We start from the raw sequence: 18,970 nt of genomic DNA on the forward strand, positions 1-18,970 counted from the left end.
GACAGCATTTGCAAAAATTGTTTAAGTATCTGCTTATATGAGCATTGTTAGGACCACATTGTTTCTGTCATACAGTTCTAAATGTGAGGTATTGCCATGCAAGTTTTATTTGAAGAGGGACTTACAGACTGTCCTCATAATATGTTCCAAGGCTCTCTAGTGTAGGCTGGACTCCTTGCCAGCATGACTTACCTTATGTCTGCTTTTATCCTTTAGTTTTTATTTAATTTCTTTTGCATTTCCTTTCTTCATGCATGCTGTTCTCCATGACCTTCACTTTAATTTATTCTTTTCTTTTTTCTTTTTGCATGCCTTTTTCAATTTCTGTTGATTTCAGAAGGACAAGGGATATAGAGGGGAAAAAAGAGGGAGGGCTGGAAGGGGATGAACAAGATGAAGTATTTCCTGAGGAGGAAGAAAAACAGGAGGAGGAAAAAGCAAAAGAGCAAGAAATTAATGAAAAAGGGGAAGGGCAAGAGGCGACAGAGAACTGTGATAAGGAGGAGATCAAAGAATCAGGGCATGATGAAAAAGTTCAAGAAGACCAAGCTGAGGAAGGGAAAGAGGATGACAGGTAAAATAAACTTCTGTTTATATAGATCTGTTCTTTCTCCTGTACCAGTACTCTACCTGTCTTCCCTTTTTATTCCCTTTGCTTGCTTATTGCCTATGCTCCCTGCAGCTCTTTTTTTATTTGTTTTTGCTCTCAGTCATCATGCTTTCATATTTAATCAAGTTTCATTCTCAGCTTCAATGAACTTGTTCTGCATACCAAATGAGGCAGCACACCAACTTGGCTCATTAATATGCATACAGCTGCAGCATATTATTTTTTTAAATTGGTTTAGACTGAAGTTTGGGTTTGACTATAATAAACAGTAGAAATTGCAAGCTTTTTTGTTATATTCCCTACTTGAATTAGTATTTCATGGAAAAATGTCTTGAGTGAAAACTCAGCAATATCAAAATTATCTTTACTTTTGTTTACGGCCATACCAAAGAAGAAAATTTGGATTTTTTTTTCAGTCCTCTTTGTGGTGCATACTGATTGACAATCAGTGTGGATAAGCAGAGTCTTCCTTTTTCTTTTTTTGTTCCATGTTAATATCTGTCAAGGATTGCTGTATTGTGGAGGAGTCATGCACTTCAGCTGCTGTGTTGTATCCAGAAACATTGCAGCACAACTGACTCTGGTTTATCAGATAATATTCTAGAATTATGCATTTTGCCACAAATCCTTACAAGAATGTAAAGGTCTGACATTTTGTATTGCAAAACCCATTTATGTTGCATTGAAAGAAATAGAATATTCCTTCTTTCTTCATTAAAAAAATGAATTTCAGATTTGATGAATATTCTTGCCATTCTCAAGTCACACAAGAATGGCAGAAAATCTCAGAAAAATACATTTTCTTTTAGCCTGCCAATTCTGCACTACCTCTAAATAACTTCTGCCTGTAAAATTGTGCTCATATACATTAGAGTAAGCGCACAAAAATCTATGGAAATCCATTTTCTTTCCTTGCTACAAACTTACACATGTACAAGCCTGTATATCCTCACACAAACAACATACTCAAGGGAATACAAAGAGAGAATCAAAATGCCAGCTGCATAGTCTTGGGTGGTGCGGACTATTTTAGCCATACTACTGCCTTTATATATTGTGCCATCATTCCTTCACTCATGTTCATGCATTTTAGAGTTTAGCAAAAACAGTTGATTAGAAGCAGCTGTCTTTAGGAGTGCCTTGGCATATGTGTTTCAGGGACTGCTGTATGGTAGTGTGCGAAAGGATTATTTAAAGACCTTTTTCTCTTCCATTTCCCACTAATTTCCCAGTCTAATGGATCTGGAAGTCCTGCCTTTCAAAAGCATGACTCTGTTCCTGGTTTCTAGACTTCACTCAGGCTGCTCTTTAGCCAATATGCTGTCCCCCATAGAAAGTAAAATCGTCTTTGAGATACAACTCCTTGTTTCCTGTGCCAGCTTGTTCTTCTGGTTGCTAGCTGCTCTCTGCCTTCAGGAAGAAGTGACACAAGTCAGGAGTTTCTACACGATAAAGAAACAAGGTGTTATTAAGTGACTGCTGTGCAGTGACTTCAGTTTGTGTTAGATTTTGGCTCCCTTCATGGAAATCAATCTCTGATATTAATTTGCCCACTTTGCACATTTTGACCACTTTTAGTATGCAAGTTGTGAATACACAGAAACGTTTATATTCACCTTCCTTTCCCATGGTTGAGTCAGTGCTCATTTTTTAGTATTGTCTAAACATTTTTATAGGGTAAGAACCAAACAGAAAAGCCAGATTGATTCCTGGATAGGGGCAGGTATAGGTATCTATACACATTTATATACACACATAGTTGTGTATCATTAACATATTGAAATATTATGACTTGTGTATTCAGTGGACAAGCCCGAAGGCAGGATCAATTGCCAGCACTTTTGCAAACCCAGTGCCTTCTGCTTGTTTCTCTGGCAGTTTATAAAATAACTTATACTTGGCAATTTATAAGATAAGGTAATGACTTCAGCTTCTAAAAAAGAACGTGTTCAGACACACCACAAATACTAAAAGCAACCAAACATATCAATTAAACATATCAATAGGTATTTAAGAGCAGAACAAAGGCGGCCAACTCTTCCTTGATAGAATAGTAGTAAACTATCATCTAGTTCTTGAGATCTTGGATGTCAAGAAAAGCTATATTGCAGATTGGAATTTTCAACATGTATTCTTACTTCAGAGGTGTATCTTTGGTTGGAGAGCAGTCACCTTTCCTCTGTGCACACTGGAATGCAGGGGCTGCTCACAATCACTCCATCATCAAAAATTACCTTGTTAAGGGTACCTCATACCTCTTGATGTTATTGTGTTTATATACCTTCTGAGAAATGGTAATAGTCCCACTAAGGTCTTCAGTCTGCTGAGATCATGGGTGGGTTGAAATGACTGTGGATGCAGACATCCATCTCTGATGCATCCTATGCCTATTTTAAAGTACCTTGGCACGATAAAAGGCATTAGCTTTTGGAGCACTAGAGCACATTAAATCAATTAATCTTTCTTGGCAGAAATAGCTGCAGCATCAGATTTTGCCTTCATTAAACCTTGTAAAACTAAACTTTGGCATATGCTTGACCTATAGGGAAATCATAATTGTGTTTTTTTCTTGGCAGTACATGTTAGCAAACAAAGGGTGGCTCCAGCTTTGCTGTTGAGTATTCATTATGTACAGTTCACTGACATTATTTCTTACTCCATCTCCCTGATAATCTCAGGGCCAAAAATAAAGCCTTCTTAGATTTAATCTTTGATAATTAATACTTTTTTATTGAGGATACTGTGTTTAAGACTGCTCTAAATTTTACCCTTTCTTAACATTTTTCTATGTATCAATCCTAAGCATTAATTCTGATAGTCACAATGGTTTTGTTTTACCGTATGAATACACAGAAAATGTAATCACAGAGCAGGATTTCACTGTTGGAATACAGTAGAAAAATACAACCTCTGTTCCAAGCACATGGAGTCTAAATCATGAAATAACATATGAGTCCAGAGAGGGAAGCACAGGACAAAGAGATGTTCCACATGATGGGAGATAGGTACAACACTGTTTTGGGGACATCTTGACAACAGAGAAAAAATGCTAAGAGGAGATCTGAGCAAAGAAAATAAGATATCTTTTTGAATGTTTCTGGAGAGCTCTTTTCAAGCATTCAAGACAATGAGGACAAAACATGAAGTGCTTGCTAAAAATATATCAGGTGGATGAAGGGCATGTTTGATGATCAGGAGAAGTTATCTTTCAGTCTTGAATGAGAGAAGATAAATATGATAAGGAACAAGTGCTAAAATACTAAGAAATTAGGATGAATTATGTACAACTGTATAAAAGACAGTGTAACTTTTTACTGCTGTGTGGAGGGAGATGAAACAGCCAAATAGAAAGGCTACAAAACTTACCTTTCCTCTAGTATCCTGGAAGGGGTTGTTGGGTAAACTGCCAGGGCTGGAGAAAAGCACTGCAGTATCTGTCATTCAAAATGGTGAGAGAGTGGACAAAGCAATTATCTGTGTGGGTGGACAGAGAGGGCAGAGATGTGAAATAAAAGCATGTGCAAGTCGCAAAGTTTTGCTATGTATTTGGAAGGAATCAGTGACATCCCATCTGAAGAAAGGAAGTGAATTCTAAAAGACAATAGAACGAATAGAGCTGATTAAGTAGGAAGATGACACAACCAAGAAAGGAAAGTTTGTAGTGGAAAAATTCAGCTGGGATGTAATTTTGCAGAGCACTTCAAAATTCAAGAAACAGAGTGAAACATATAGCTTTAAGTAATGTATTTCTTCAGATACAAAACCTTTACTCTTCCTAAAGGTTCTTCAGGCTTTTTGTGCCCCTTCCTTTGTTAGGTATAAAGATTCATTTCAAATTCACTTTCTAGTTCTAGTTCATTCAGTAAAAAAAAGTCTTTAGAGAATTTAATTTGTAGGTTTTACAACTGATTGCTGATGAGTATTTGTTCCTTATTTTTTCATTAAATTGTAATTTTAGTATTTCAGGTTTTATGAGCCTTCCACTGTGACTGCAGCTATTAACAGTTAAATGCAGTATTTTTCTGGAAGAAAAAGCATGCCAATGCAGTCTTTGCAAGCTCCTTTACAGTGGTGGAAGCCAGTAAAGTTTTTGAAAATGTTTATTCTGGTAAAAATATAAAAAACTGTACAAAAGATAATGAACACCAAGAATACATTTTCAATGTGTATGTACTGTTTGGTTTCTTAAAGCTATTTCTAAAGTATTACAATGCTTGCTTCAACTGCATTACTGGATGAAAGAAGTTAATTGTATCTAACCTTTATAGTCAAACAGGCCATATGTTTGGAAGAGAAAACAGAGCCTGAGGCTCTTTCCCTACTGCATGATGAGTCTTTTAGCAAAATTGCAGTACAGGCAGTCTGTGCTTCCAGTAGCAATAGATAGATAGATAGATAGATAGATAGATAGATAGATAGATAGATAGATAAGGTTCACCCAGTGCCATTTATGCCATGGAAAGAGAGAGAGCTTGGGTCCAGTTATGTCAATGTTCATGTAGTTTTTCAGGGAAAGCATGCCAGCATGCAGTTTCCTGCAGCTCTCAACAGAAGATGTTGGTCTAACAATTTTTTCAACATGACAACAAAGTGATATTGCCATTCCTGGGATGAGAATGGCAGGTTGCAGTTAAATGTTCCCCAGCGTTTTCCAGCTGCAAAACATTGCATTATGCAGGCAATTGGGGCAGGTGTGATGCACTGGGTCCTTGAACAAGAAGCAACAACTTTATTTTGTGTCTCTCTAACATAACTTTTCTGCACACTTATGACTAGATAAGCACAGCTGCTTCTGTATTGCCAGTCTATGTCTTTAAAATCAGAGGACCTAAAATAAAGGTTTTTTCAGTAAGATTTTGTTAGTATTACTGAGACGGGTAGAATTAGAGGTTTATGACAAACTCTTCCCTCTTTGAGGCACAGATTCAAAGCCATTACTTTTTTATGTAAGATTTTTAACTTCAGTTTTCTACAGCAATGCAAATATTCAAAAGCTATAAATTCATAGAGCTACTGTGTCTGTACCAACACACATGGACAATAATTGGGCCATTTAGTTTTTCAAATTTTTGTAGATGACATGCAGAAGAAAATTATCTGTAGCTTCTGGAAAAATATTATGGAAAAATATGCAAAATATCAATGGTTCCAAAAGGAATTATATGAGCAAATACATTTGTTGTGAAATCTGTACTGAGAATAGAATACAAGTAATTTAAGAAATCTAGTAAAGGTACCTGTTTCTAAATTATTTGTCACCATCTACAGAACCCTTGGAGACCTGTTTTTTCCTGTTGCTTTGGAGTAAATACAAAAGATATATAGGCTCCTTTACAGTTAGTAAATTCATTTTGATGCACTGGGATATAATAAATTAATGAAACTGGAGGTATACATTATTAACAGGTGAACAGTAAAAATACCGGTTTGAAACTGTCTGCAGCTTTGACATACGATGCCTAGCAGGGAACTCAGACATTTTTTCTTTGGCTGCAATGCAATAACAGCTTCCATCTCCATGAAATGCAGCCTGCAGCTTTAACCTCTGGTTAGCCAGCTCTGACCTGTGATCCATAAAGCACTGATGCACTCCTATTACTAAAGTTTATTTTAAAACTGTGCATCAGTAGTTTAAACAAAACAAAAAAAACCCACAAGAGATGCAGGGAGAAAGCCCTGTAGACATGTAGGGAAGCAGAGATGAAGAAAAAAATTAAAGTGACAGTTTGAAGCAAATATAAATGTTGAAATTAGTTTTTGCACTTGTAAGTGTTTTACAAAAAGATTTATTTTCTGAAAATATTTAAAACTAGATTGAATCATGAGATTTTCAAAAGACAGACTTTTTAGTCTTTATTTGTACGGGATTGAGCACAACAGATCTGTTGACAAGAATAGCAACATCAAAAACTAGAAGTGAGGTAGAAACTTACAAAAACAAGGGATTGAATATTGAAGCTTGTAAGGCTTTTCTTTCTTTGACATTATGATTTGACAGATATGGCTCTGTCTTAGTGATGTATGTTCTCACTCTTTTTGCCTCTTCTATTATTTTAATAGAAGAATGACAAGATTCTGTAAAATTAATATATATCCCCAAAAGTGTAAATTATTAAAAGTAATTAATAAGTTTATCACTTAGCCTTCCAAGAAACAAACATAAACTCCTTCAAGTTACTTTTTAGAAATATTTCTAAAATGTAGTTGCTGGGTTTTTGCCATTGCCTCTGAAACACATTGCCAGACCCATCTGGCAAGTACTTTGCTTTAACTAAAGATAAGGGGCCCAGTGCTGGTCTTACTATTGTGTGCTTAATGGCTATGGAAAGATGATGCTCCAGTGGTTGGGCATTGCCCACACATCTGATTTTAATGGATTTTGACCAAACATCTGAACATTTTCAGTAATTTCACTGTACCTGTGTGGTGTTCATACTTCTCTTAGCGTTCCTAAGGTGCTACCTAAACAAGCTGGGAGATGTGTCATCAGGTAGCCCCTAGCGGGAAATAAAATTTCCATACAAATACCACGGAGAGCCCAGCACTTCCCAAATAGTAGCCATAATATAAACATGATTCCTATGGAGACCCAAGGTAAACAAGAGGAGAGTTGCTCCAAACTTGCATGGTGTACAAAGTCCACATTGCCTCAGCAGGGACAGCCGGTTATGGACCTGCCTTCTCCAGCTCAGAAAAACAAAGGTTGCAGGCTCGTGTTCAGAAAGATGTGAGACACCTTTCCTTACAACATTTTCTTTTTTAACATTTTCTTTTATGATGATCTTAAGTTTTCTGTATGCTTTTATAATTTCCTCCAGAGACCAAAAGTGACTCAAAGTCATTTTGTCAAAGTGATAGAAGTCAGACAAACAAGATCATGATGTCCCAGATATTGTCTCTTTGGTTGAAGTAATTATGGCTTCAGATCTCTTGCTCATGTCCGTTTAGATCTCAGTCCCAGAGACATGCTATGAGTTTGGGAGATGTTAGCAGTGCCTATTCTGACCCTGATTTTTTGGAGTCCTCAAGCAACCCGAATTTACAAGGATGAAGGAAATGTTAGAGTTGTTTCAATCTTTAGACAGCCACTGCCACATACATGCACATAAGCATTAAAACAAACCTGAGCCTATTTCCTTTGTGCAGTACTAATCAAAACAATACAGTCTTTCGTGAGTGAAGTATAGATGCAGCTATAGTGAGATCCATATTGCTGACAGCAATTTATTTAAATGAAGCCCTTTCAGGATATCTGGATCTCCCCTGTGTATTATGTGATTTTTCTCCTAATGTAATCTCAGTAGTGCATCCTGTCCAGTTCCCCCATGTCTACCTTCCAAAGTTTTCTGTCAATGAGTTTTCTAAATAAGTAAATTTCCCTCACAGCAATTTCAGTTAAGCAAGATGATTAATCATGGTACTTCTTACCCTCAGGCAAAACATGGTGTCTCTTACCTCTGTATATTTTTGAGCATTTCAGCCTTCAAGTCTGAAATTTTTCTCACTTTCCTGATTCGATTTTACATTACTTCTCTAGTGATTTTAGGTCTGGGACACATACTGGATTTAATGTCTGGTTTCACAATTCACTGTTTGCTTTTCATTTCATAGATCTCTATTCAGCACTTCCAGAAACAACACTGAGCAGCACTAAGCAAGTTTGCAGTGTAGACTGTGACTTAGCAGTGTTAATACAGAAAACTGGGCTCTCTCCTCCATCCCTTTTGGAAGACTAATTCAACAGCAAGTTGGAACAGGCACACAGCATTTAACTTTCAGACTGAGTACATGCAAGGTGCATGTCTGCAAGAGAACACTCTCGATTAAGTCAGGTTGCTCATGATCAGTTTTAATTTAGCAAGCTGGTTGTTACCCAGCTTTTACAAACACAACTGCTTTTTGCCAGACTGGGTTAAAGAAGACGGTTTCTAAACTCAAAGAATTTGGATGTTATTCAAAACTCACTTGGTCTTTGACTGCAATGTACTTTATTGCCAAGCCATCATAGCTCATATGGACTTCTTTTATTACCAATGAAATTGACAGCTGACTAATGCAAGACTTCTATACCTCAACTAATTTTCCAGCTAGACTTCTTTTGCATCCACACAGAGTAAATGGCTGGTTTAGTTCACTGTATCAAAGAAATGGATTTCATCAAAGAATCATTACTGTTAGCAGGGTAATAAAGTTTTTCTACATCTTTATCAAGGAAAATTTGAACATTTATCAACACTAGATGAATATTAATATAATCTTCATTGTAATTTCAGTTTAAATTTTTAAAATTATCAACTGTATTTTTAGTTTAAAAAATAGCCAATTATTCCATCAGAGAAGGTGAGAAATTTTATCAAAAATCTCTGAAGCTCTGTGTATAATTCAGCTGCTAGTGTGTGTAACAGCTAGCTGTAACTGTGCTTTTTCTGTATCACTCATTTGTTGTGGCAATGTTTCATAAATAATCTAATGGCCTGACCCCAAATGATTTTCAAATTTGTTCCTGTTTGAAAAAAAGTATGCTAAAGATGTCATGGAATAAGTTATACTTATATTAATTTATAATAATAAAATAGTGTGGACAGCTTTATATTTACCAGAGAGGGGGAGATCCAGCTCAGGTCAACCTATGTACTGTAGGAGGTGAGGTATTCCTGATTTGTAAAGAAAGAGACCCTTGAAATTTGATATCAAAATATTGCTACTCATATTTTGAGATGTGGACACAAGTTTTCTTTGAATAGTAATATACATAACAAAATAGATTATAAACACTGCTCTATTTCCCCCCACAACTTTCTTGTTATAATTTCAATAAAATAAACCTAATTATTGAGTCAGTCCATTAGCTATTAGAGATTTATACCACCAATAAGTTAATAGAATAATTTTTGACCAAGTGGATCTCCAGAGACTAAGTCATTATAATTTTGAACCTGCAGTGTCTCTCTTTGATGTGAATTGGCAGAGGAGTACATGCATTGGCCGGAAGCATTGTTCCCATGGAAATGTTATTTCCTACATCACAGCTGTCCCCATAATGCTGTTTTTGTTAAATTTCTCCAGTAAATTAATGGAATAAGAGCCTCTCTGATTGAGTTAAAAGATCAATTAAGAATGGCATTAAAATTCATCTCTTGCATGTAAAAAGCAATAAACAAAGTCTTCAGTGGGTCTTCCAGTCTCACAGGAGGCATGTATTAGAAAATATCTATTACAACAATTGAAAGTTTGTTAAAATCCTTTCCTTAGGACATCACAGCCCACAGCAGTACTACACACATGGCAACGTTGATTTTCACTATTATGGATGCCTTATTTTCATTAGAGATCATTACCAGAGAACTAAGCTGGAAAGCAGTAAAATTAATTTTGCTTTGACTTTGAAATAAAGAAATAAAGAAACCTGCAGGGTCTGCCAAATGACTTGTGTAAATATGATTCTCTGATATATGTGCTTGTAGCAGAGCAATGAGATTACAAGTTGTCATTTCCAATACTGCTGTAAAGACAACTGAAAAATACAAACAACATCCTCAAAAATCCTACCCACAATATACAGTATAATGGAATTTATTGATACCTTCTCCTTCACATTTAAAAGTATTAACAACATTGTAGATTGGAAAAATGCCGTACTTCATAACATTGGTTTAAGTAAAGTGCATAATTGATTAGTGAAAAAAAATTTAAGATTTTCATAATAATTTTAGTCTAGCAGTCATGGAAACAGATAACATCTGTTACATCTTTACTTAGTCTTTGTAGAATAAGTGATATTCTTTGTAATTTTTTAGTCATTACAAAGTCACTGGGTATAAGGATTCTGTGCTGCTTTCTGCCATAGACTGGTGTGATTCAGAGCCAGGGCCTGATTTAAAAGACAGTTTTATACATCTTTAGCAGTATGTTACTACTGTAGAACTTACCAGGTTAGTGAAGAGGGAAGAGGAAGCTAAGGGCTGGGGTTCCTGTCACTGGGACTTATTTTGAGCTGGCAGATGGATTGTGATATCAGAGTGGTGTTTTTAGTTTGTGTTTTGGGGTGGGTTTTTTGGTTTTCTGGCCTAAACAAAGGATCCCTGATGAAATTTGGCACTTACTGTACTAATCACCCAGTTTTTAGAAAATATTTCTGTTTCTGTAGATAAAAATCTGACCAAGATGCCTTCTAAGTCTGCAACTAAAAAAAAAAAAACCTCCAGCTAAAGACTGCAGGTTTTTACCTATGGTAACAGGATGAGATTTTCCATTTAGTACATATGTTACAATGCGCATTTACTGTGTCTACACCTGCTTCATGGAAAATATAACAGCCAAAAATGGTATCAATTAGTTCTAAAATTAGTATTTTCTTGTAAGATTATTAAATGCTTTCAAGTCCATCAGAAACTGAGAGAGGTTGGATGAAGTTTCTGACTTGTTTTTTACTACCTAACATCCAAAGATATTGAGTAAACCAAGTTTTTATCTGGAAGCTGTTAAGGATGTAGAACATTTGCCCACAGTGCAGTCCATCTTACCCAGTGCAAGAGTTACAACCCATACACTGTCCCAGGTAAAGTGGCTTCAAATCAGTTTCACTGCCTTTAGGGCAGGATCCTTTTGCACTGTGAAATCTTCCCTCTCCTTAACCCAAACCTCGCAAACAGTTTCTTTCCTTCTTGGTCAGATGTCAAGGAAATGGTCTGCCTAAAGCAGGAGATACTAAGACTAAATCAAAGATCTTCTTGTGAGACCTACTTCTCTGCTTCTCTTCTATGAGGATTTCCTTAGGCGCTTTATGGAATTCCCCTCTGGCCATGCAACAATTCCAGAAAGGATTTTTTTCCAAGTAGCCAATTCTAATCATTGTTTTTGGGAAGTTTCTCTGGCAATGTTTTGTAATCTTTCTGTAATTCAGTACAAATATTGATGAACTGGAGAGAAAAACCAGATCATTTCTGATTATCTGCTGTAGTAGGAGTCTGGAAGACTTTGAAAGTACATTTTTTTCCAGAGAGTAATTACACTCTATGTTTTGAAAACAGGTGAGTCTCTGCAAAGAGAGTGAAGATTAATGCCTTTAAGAAATCCAAAACCTTAACATTGCATTTCCAGAAGGCCGTGTTTGAATAGCAGTTTTATAGTTGCTTACTGTTTTTCTTTAAAAACATTCAGAAAAAGCTTATGGACAAGAATTGGGCTGATGAATATCAGAATTTGAAAACAATCTCAGGTTTCTGATCTCCTCAAGGAATTTAAGGCTAAGTCTAGACCAGTAAGCAAGATGGGGCCAGGACACAGTCTTGATCATCCATATGGTTTAAACAGCTTGTGTTCTCTTTGACATAGCTTTGTGCTGGACACACTGATAAGGTGCCCCTGATTCGGGTCAGGGACAATTCAGGAGATAGCATAGGTTGGGGTCAGTTTCCTCTAGGCAGGATGCGTGAGAAAACCCTGTTTTGGAAAGGGTGTAAGCTGGTGTAAGCTAGCCTGCTGTGCATACAGAGGCTGTCAAGGTCAGAAAACAGGCCTGACACATTTGATTAACTGCTGTAAGTGTGGCACAGGTCTCTTCATTGGCTACAAGGACCATATTAAATTTCACAGAATCACAGAATCTCCTGAATTGGAAAGGACCCACAAGGATCATCAAAGTCCAGCTCCTGGCCCTGCACAGGACAGCTCCAAGAATCACATCATGTGTCTGAGAGCATTGTCCAAACAATCTTGAACTCTGTCAGGCTTGATGGTGTGACCACTTCTCTGGGGAGCTGTTCCAGTGCCCAATCACCCTCTGGGTGAGGAACCTTTTTCTGATATCCAACCTAAACCTCCCCTGACATAGCTTCAGTCCATTAGTCCGTTTCCTTGGATCCTCTCACTGGGCACCACAGAGCAGAGATCAGAGCCTACCTCTCCTCTTCCCCTCATGAGGAAGTTGTAACTGCAATGAGGTCTCCCCTCAGTCTCTTCTCCAGAGTGAACAGACCAAGTAACCTAATCTGCTCCTCATACAGCTTCTCCTCAAGGCCTTTCACCATCTTTGTTGCTCTTCTTTGTGCACTAAGACCTTAATACTTTTCTTACATTGTGATGCCCAAAACTGCCTCCAGGACTTGAGGTACACCCCAGTGCAGAGCAGAGTGGGACAATCCCTCCCTTGCCCAGCTGGCGATGCTGTGCCTGATGCCCCCCAGGACATGGGTGGCCCTCCTGGCTGCCAGGGCACTGCTGACTCATATTTCCTTTGCCAGTGACTCCCGGGTCCCTTTTTTGGGGTGCTGGTCTCCAGACTCTCCTTCCCCAGTCTGTATGTACATCCCCCATCCCAGGTGCAGAATCCAGCACTTGTCTTTGTCAAACTTCATATGGTTGGTGATTTCCCAGGACTTGTTAAAGTCTCTCTGCTGAGCCTCTCTGCATTCAAGGGAGTAAGGAGCTTCTCCTAATTTAGTATCATTAACAAACTTAGAATACCTTTGACATCATAGGTATCTGTCAGTCTGACTCCCCTCAGTTGTCTAACATGGTATCTTTTTAAGAATACTGTTTAGTGGCTAGGGCTCTCATACTCCACCTTTGGTTTTAAATTACAAATATATATAGATATCTTACTGCAATTTCTTTTCTATTGTCTTGTTTTTCACTTGTGTTTTTAAAGAACTTTCTGCTTTAGCTTTGAGAACTTACTCCTCTAAAATTTATCCATCTTTCCTTTTCCTTTTTTCACTGGAAAACTGAAGTGTCTGAAAAGTTACTTACACTGTCTGCAGCTCTTGGTTTCCTCAAGAGGTTTCCTGGATTTTGGGATAATGCAGGAAGCAATGTTCTTGTGTGAGCTTTGCCCGTCATCCTGCTCTTGTTGATAGTTTGGTCCTATTAAGCCAAAGACAATTGCCTGGCTGCCACCTTCACTCTGCTTTTGCTGTAGGCTGTGGGCTGCCACACAGCTGGGGTTGTGTGCTGATTTTGTTCTTATTTTGGTTCTAATAATGGTATTATTATGTCATTATGCACACATTATTTAGATTAGGATAATTATTTTATTCCCCCCTTTATTTTATTCTCCGTCCCCCCAGCATCCGGCTGTATATTCTCTTTGCTTGAGGATATTTTTAAGATTATTATAAGACACCTTGAGAACCCTGTTTTTACTGCATATTCATTGACTCATACAATTTCATAAATTACTTTTATATAATGTCTGTTTTACAGTATTGTTGAACATACTTAACTGGATGTGTGTGCGATTATGTTTGTGTATATGTACATATAAAGAAAACTTCCAGTAATTTCTGTTTCCTGTTAAGGCAAAAGGTTGTATGATTTACTCTCTAAATTCTACTTTTCAGTCAATCTTTCTATTACCTCAGAAAGGAGCCAAATCTGACATACAACACCCAGTTTTTCTGAGAATGATCCATTTGTGTCGCTGTCAAACAGCAGGCTGGGTAGAAGGATGGTTTCTACTGGGGAGGATATCAGGCATCTACTAAGAATAGATAGTGAATGGTGGTTTGGATGGCCAGAAAGGATTCAGAGTGCTGATGACGGAAGTGCTCATGACCACTCTAGGTTTACTATGAGGCACTATAAACCACTCAGAACTCTCCTAGTATGTAGTTCTCAAAGCTTTTTTGCTAAGAGAGGAATTGAGAAAAAACAAAGTCCCTGCTATGGAATGGCTCTCTCCAAGGGCTGTTTGTAGTTAGGACTGTAACAAAGATGTCTTCTCTGCTGCTTTCAGAGAAGGAGGAAAAAACCCAAACCTTTAATTGAAGCAAATAGTTTTAGAGCTCTACTGGGAAAAATAATAGAGATTTGTGAATGAATTTTAGTATCAGCCATTTGTACTAGTATTTAGTATATCCACTCATATCTAAATCCCTTTCCCCTTATTTGAATTCCCCTTCCTACCTTTGTAAAAAAGTGGGCCAAGAAAAGGTGTCTGACTGAAGTCTACGTCATTATTGGCAGGAGTACACAGCAAAACATTTTGTGATACAGAAGCCTTTAGACAGCAGCCAAGAAGCAAACTTTAGTAATTCATAGTACTTTCATAGCTAACTGCACAGTGAAACTATAGCGACCAACCTCTTTAAACACATGGATTTATTTAATAAGGGCAACTATTGTAATCCATTCCACTTAAATAGAATGATACATCTTGGAAAGGACACAAAAAGCACTTCAAAGGCACATTAAACTCAGGAAATTGTGACTTTCTCTTCAGTTTAACTTTTATATTAAAATGCAGAATATTTCTGTTTCCACTGATTACACAGGACCTTTATTGAATGGTAATATCACTTATAAAACAATGCATTAATTACTGTTTTCCATATGACAGGAACTAACTGATTTTCTGGATATTATTTTTTAAAAATGGATCACTTAAATAGGTTGGTCTGCAAGCAGTGAAAAACTTACTTTCCCCATCAGCCTGTATATGCAAATTAGGAGAGATTCAATAATGACGACTTCTGCAATCTTTCCCCAAAGAGGCATCCATAAGATCTCTCTCCAGGGATCTGTTTTCAAAACAGTTTTAGAAACTAAATAGCTTTCATTTCCTACTGCTCTGTCAAATTTGATCTGATTTTAAAAAAATATTGAGAAGAGAGAGACCTGACTGAAAACACACTCACATTAATCCTATTTCCTTTGAGAACCTGGATTAAAAATAGCATTACTGGATAAGGGGCTCTATTCTGATTCTTAGTAAAATTTTGCTTAAGATAAAGTTGAAGATACTAGCTTTTCCCAGCAATGTTTTTTCTAGGCCTCTAGTATTTTTACATGCAAGATAATGTTGACACTGAGAACTAGTTTCTGTGTCATCTGTTTTCTGTGACTGAATTCTTAGAGGTGTTAATTTGATAAAAAATACATGTGATGTTATCATCTAACAAGTAAGTTAACCTGTTAACAAGTAAGTTAACCTAGTGCTAATAAGACACAGAAATACAAATTCTCTTTTACTGTTTCCCTGCCCTCCTCTTTACCCACTCCACTCCTCCCTTGGTGATAAATGTAGCAGTGAGAGTCAGTGTGTACTAACATATAACAACAAAGAGAGCTAAAAGAGGGTAAGAAAAAAGCTTTCAGGTTACCACTGTGTTCAGTCTTTCGTGATTGTGTGTCCAGTCAAGGCCACTATGGCTCTCCCTCAGCTTTGTTTTGTGCTTCTCCATCTGTTGCTCCAAACACTGCTTTGTATTTTTCCTTGTAACTTCCCTGAGAAGTGCACTCTGTTTTTCAATGGTAAAGGTCTACTTCTGCTATGAACCAGTTCTTAGTTTTCCCTCTGGATTGTGGCTAAACTACAAGTCTTCATTTACTTTTGAGTGCATTAATTCCATAGATAAGTTATTGACAGAATATGTATTGCAAAAAACTTCATAAAGAAACAACAATACCTTCCTTTTATGAAATAGATTTCAGGCCATTATAGGCAAGGGAAAAGGAGTGAGGCTATACTCAGAAAAATTTGCACTAGAGCCATTTTCTGAGCACTACAGCTCTAGCAACAGAGCATGCCTTTGCATGTTTTTGAAAATCTGTTTTAAAAGCAAAAATATTTATTTTTAGCCTTATAAATTGGTGATTTAACACAAAAATCATTTTGCCTGGGTTCCAGGAATATTCCCCTGTTTTGTGGTTTGTTTAAAATGGCATCTCATGGGTACTTTTTGGTGAAATGCACTGTAGTGAAAAGAATAATAAAAATTATTTTGCTAAGTTCTGTGCAAGGACTTCATTGAAAGAGAAAATTCTGTGTATATTCTCAGGCCCTCATGTACCCTAGAGCTTCCAGTTCTGGATATTTGTTTAGACACGTACCAATTAGATGTCAGAGCAAAATTTGGATAAGTGCTGTTGTCATCAGTGTAGATTGCTATTTCTATGGAAAGGAAAGGTCCCTTAGCCTGGACCACTGGTAGATGAGGTTCCCCTGGGACACGTGAAATGCTGCAGCAGATAGTTTAGATGCAGCCACACAGAGCACGTTTACACAGCCTCTAAATGAGGACAAAGGATGCGTTAGAATTTAATTCCATTTTGTTAGTAATGATGATCTATGTCATGGAACAGCCAAGTGTTGTATGAAATGTGTATGTAGTACCTGTATTTGTTGATCCAGAGATGAAGAAAAAGCCTATGGGTGTTCATTACTGTATGATGACTGAGCTTAACTAGATTACTGAAAACATCCTTGAAATATCTGAATGTTTAGTAACCAAAACTAGGCTTCAAACCGATATTCTTTTCCACTCAGTAATGAATCAAGTGTCTGTTTCCCAGAGGAATATAGGTTATTTGTGTGAATATATATGAGAAGAAGAGGGGCAGAGCACTGACTGCAGAATTTAAATTTTCCAAACAAAAAAACCTATTATATGATATATGGGTGTATTAAATCTTTGGTATGCTTTTGCTGGTACTAAGTTTTAAGTCAATCAGTAAGAGCTTGTTATTTAAAACAAAATTTGATGAGTCAAGTATTTGTACAGTGGGCTGTTGGAACCCTGGGTTCTGGGAATTTCAGCTTTTCAGTGCTGAGAGGCAGTGATCCTCAGAAGTACACTGTATTCGATCCAAAACCCTGGGAAAAGCTTCCTAAATTGTGTGATAACACTGAGGTAGTTGCTCTGTAATTAAAAGTTATATCCCTGGGTGAAATATGTGGAAATGTAGAAAATTAGGTTTAGGGGATATAGGTAATAATAGGTTACAATATGGAGGATTTTGGGTGCGGATTTATGTCTTCTTCTTTCTCCTTCTTCTTCATAAATCTAGGTGTTATGGTATTGGTCCAGAAGTCCCGCACTGCAGGACATGAAAAGTTAGTAATTGGGCTATAAGTAAAAACATATTACTTGGTATTTTGTAATTGGTTGATTTGGACTTTAAAAGGCCTTGAAAGTTAGAACTTGGGGCCATTTTCCACCCTGCCAACTAGAAAGCACACCCTGTGCAGCTGTGCTAAAGATAAGAGATAATAAACATCAGTAAAGAAGAAAAGCCTGGTGTCTCCTGAGTTGTAATCCAAACTCCGAGTAAAAGAACTCGAAATTCAGAAACAAAGAAAATGAATAGTGGACCAACCAAGAAGCTAGAAAAGTTTCTCCTTTTACCTCTCAAAACCAAACCCTACCTGTGTGATTAGCTGCTTTTACCCTCCAGTCTCCCAAAACCTTCCATCTGAAACCTGTCCTTTTCTGTCTTCCCCTTTTTACTCTTTTGTCTGCACTGTTTATCCGTCAACTGGCTGACAGTGTCTTTACATCCAAAATGCAAAGCAGACAGATGGCCGTCTCAGGAAAGAACATGACAAAGAGCACCAGCATCAGCGGGGAGATGTACACGCTGGAGAAGAACGACGGCAGCCAGTCGGACACAGCGGTGGGCACTGTTGGTGGTGGCAGCAAAAAGAGGCGCTCCAGCATTGGTGCAAAGATGGTCGCCATCGTGGGGCTATCAAGAAAAAGCCGTAGCACATCACAACTCAGCCAAACTGGTAGGAACTAGATTTTTTTCTCTCTCACATTACCATTTAAATGTACATAATATTTATGTATTACAGTTTAATCATTTGAAGATCCTGTTGAAGTTGCGTCATCAACGATGTTCTGTGGAATGAAGAAAATGGTCAATTATCTTTTTTCTCTGAGTATTTACTAAACTTTTTTTTTTTTTTTTAAGCAAAGATCCTTTTCAGGTTGTACTGATGCTTTTCTTTTCTGCTTCCTGGAACCTGCTTAATACACTAATTCCTTACTTTTCAGCTTTTCAGGAATGGACATGAGCCATACTTGCATTTGTGGGGAGTCCTTACAGCAGTTTGTGAAAGGTTGCTGAAATGTTGCAAGATACCTTTGCTTTTGTCACAGATAGTGTTTGCATATTTCATCATGAGGTTTTTTCACCTTTGAACATGCGACCTTATTTTGAAACAAAACAATTTTCCTGAACAAAATTATATGTTAAATTGCTTCAGTGCAAATGTTTTATTGATTTCTAATTAATTTATTTTCAGCCTAGAAGCATATTCACCATCAGTAGAAATTTTCCTCATTTCTGTTTCTCTCAGTTCAAAATGGATACTGAAATGTGCTACCAAGGAAAATTGGAAGTTTTTCTACTTTGATGCCTAAAGCATTTAAAATCTTACACATTTTTTTCCTATTTCTTCCTATTGTGGGGAAAATCCATATAATGCACTCTGAAAAGCTCAATGTCAAATAATGAAACTGTACAGGACAAGTGTATTTTATATGGAAAAAGTTACTTGTATTTGAATAACATTCATATAAAAGAAGTGTTTGAAAAATTTATATAACTATGCATATATATAATATATTTCAAGGT

General features: G+C 37.1%; 1 protein-coding gene across 41 annotated transcripts in view; it reads left to right on the forward strand.

The window, feature by feature from the left end:
- RIMS2 (regulating synaptic membrane exocytosis 2) overlaps window positions 1-18,970 on the forward strand; it is a 455,072-nt gene that overhangs the window by 383,993 nt on the left and 52,109 nt on the right. For 19 of the 41 annotated variants that reach the window (XM_069005296.1, XM_069005303.1, XM_069005289.1 and 16 more), the window contains one exon: window positions 17,878-18,119. The exons of 21 other annotated variants lie outside the window; for them this stretch is intronic. In XM_069005296.1, coding sequence (XP_068861397.1) covers window positions 17,878-18,119 — 242 coding nt within the window. Of the gene's footprint in view, window positions 1-337; window positions 575-17,877; window positions 18,120-18,970 lie in introns of all 41 variants that reach the window. One more of the 41 variants, XM_069005288.1, reaches the window with a different exon arrangement.

The sequence above is a fragment of the Aphelocoma coerulescens genome, chromosome 2, assembly GCF_041296385.1.
Source record: "Aphelocoma coerulescens isolate FSJ_1873_10779 chromosome 2, UR_Acoe_1.0, whole genome shotgun sequence".
In the NCBI taxonomy this organism is placed as follows: Eukaryota; Metazoa; Chordata; class Aves; order Passeriformes; family Corvidae; genus Aphelocoma; species Aphelocoma coerulescens.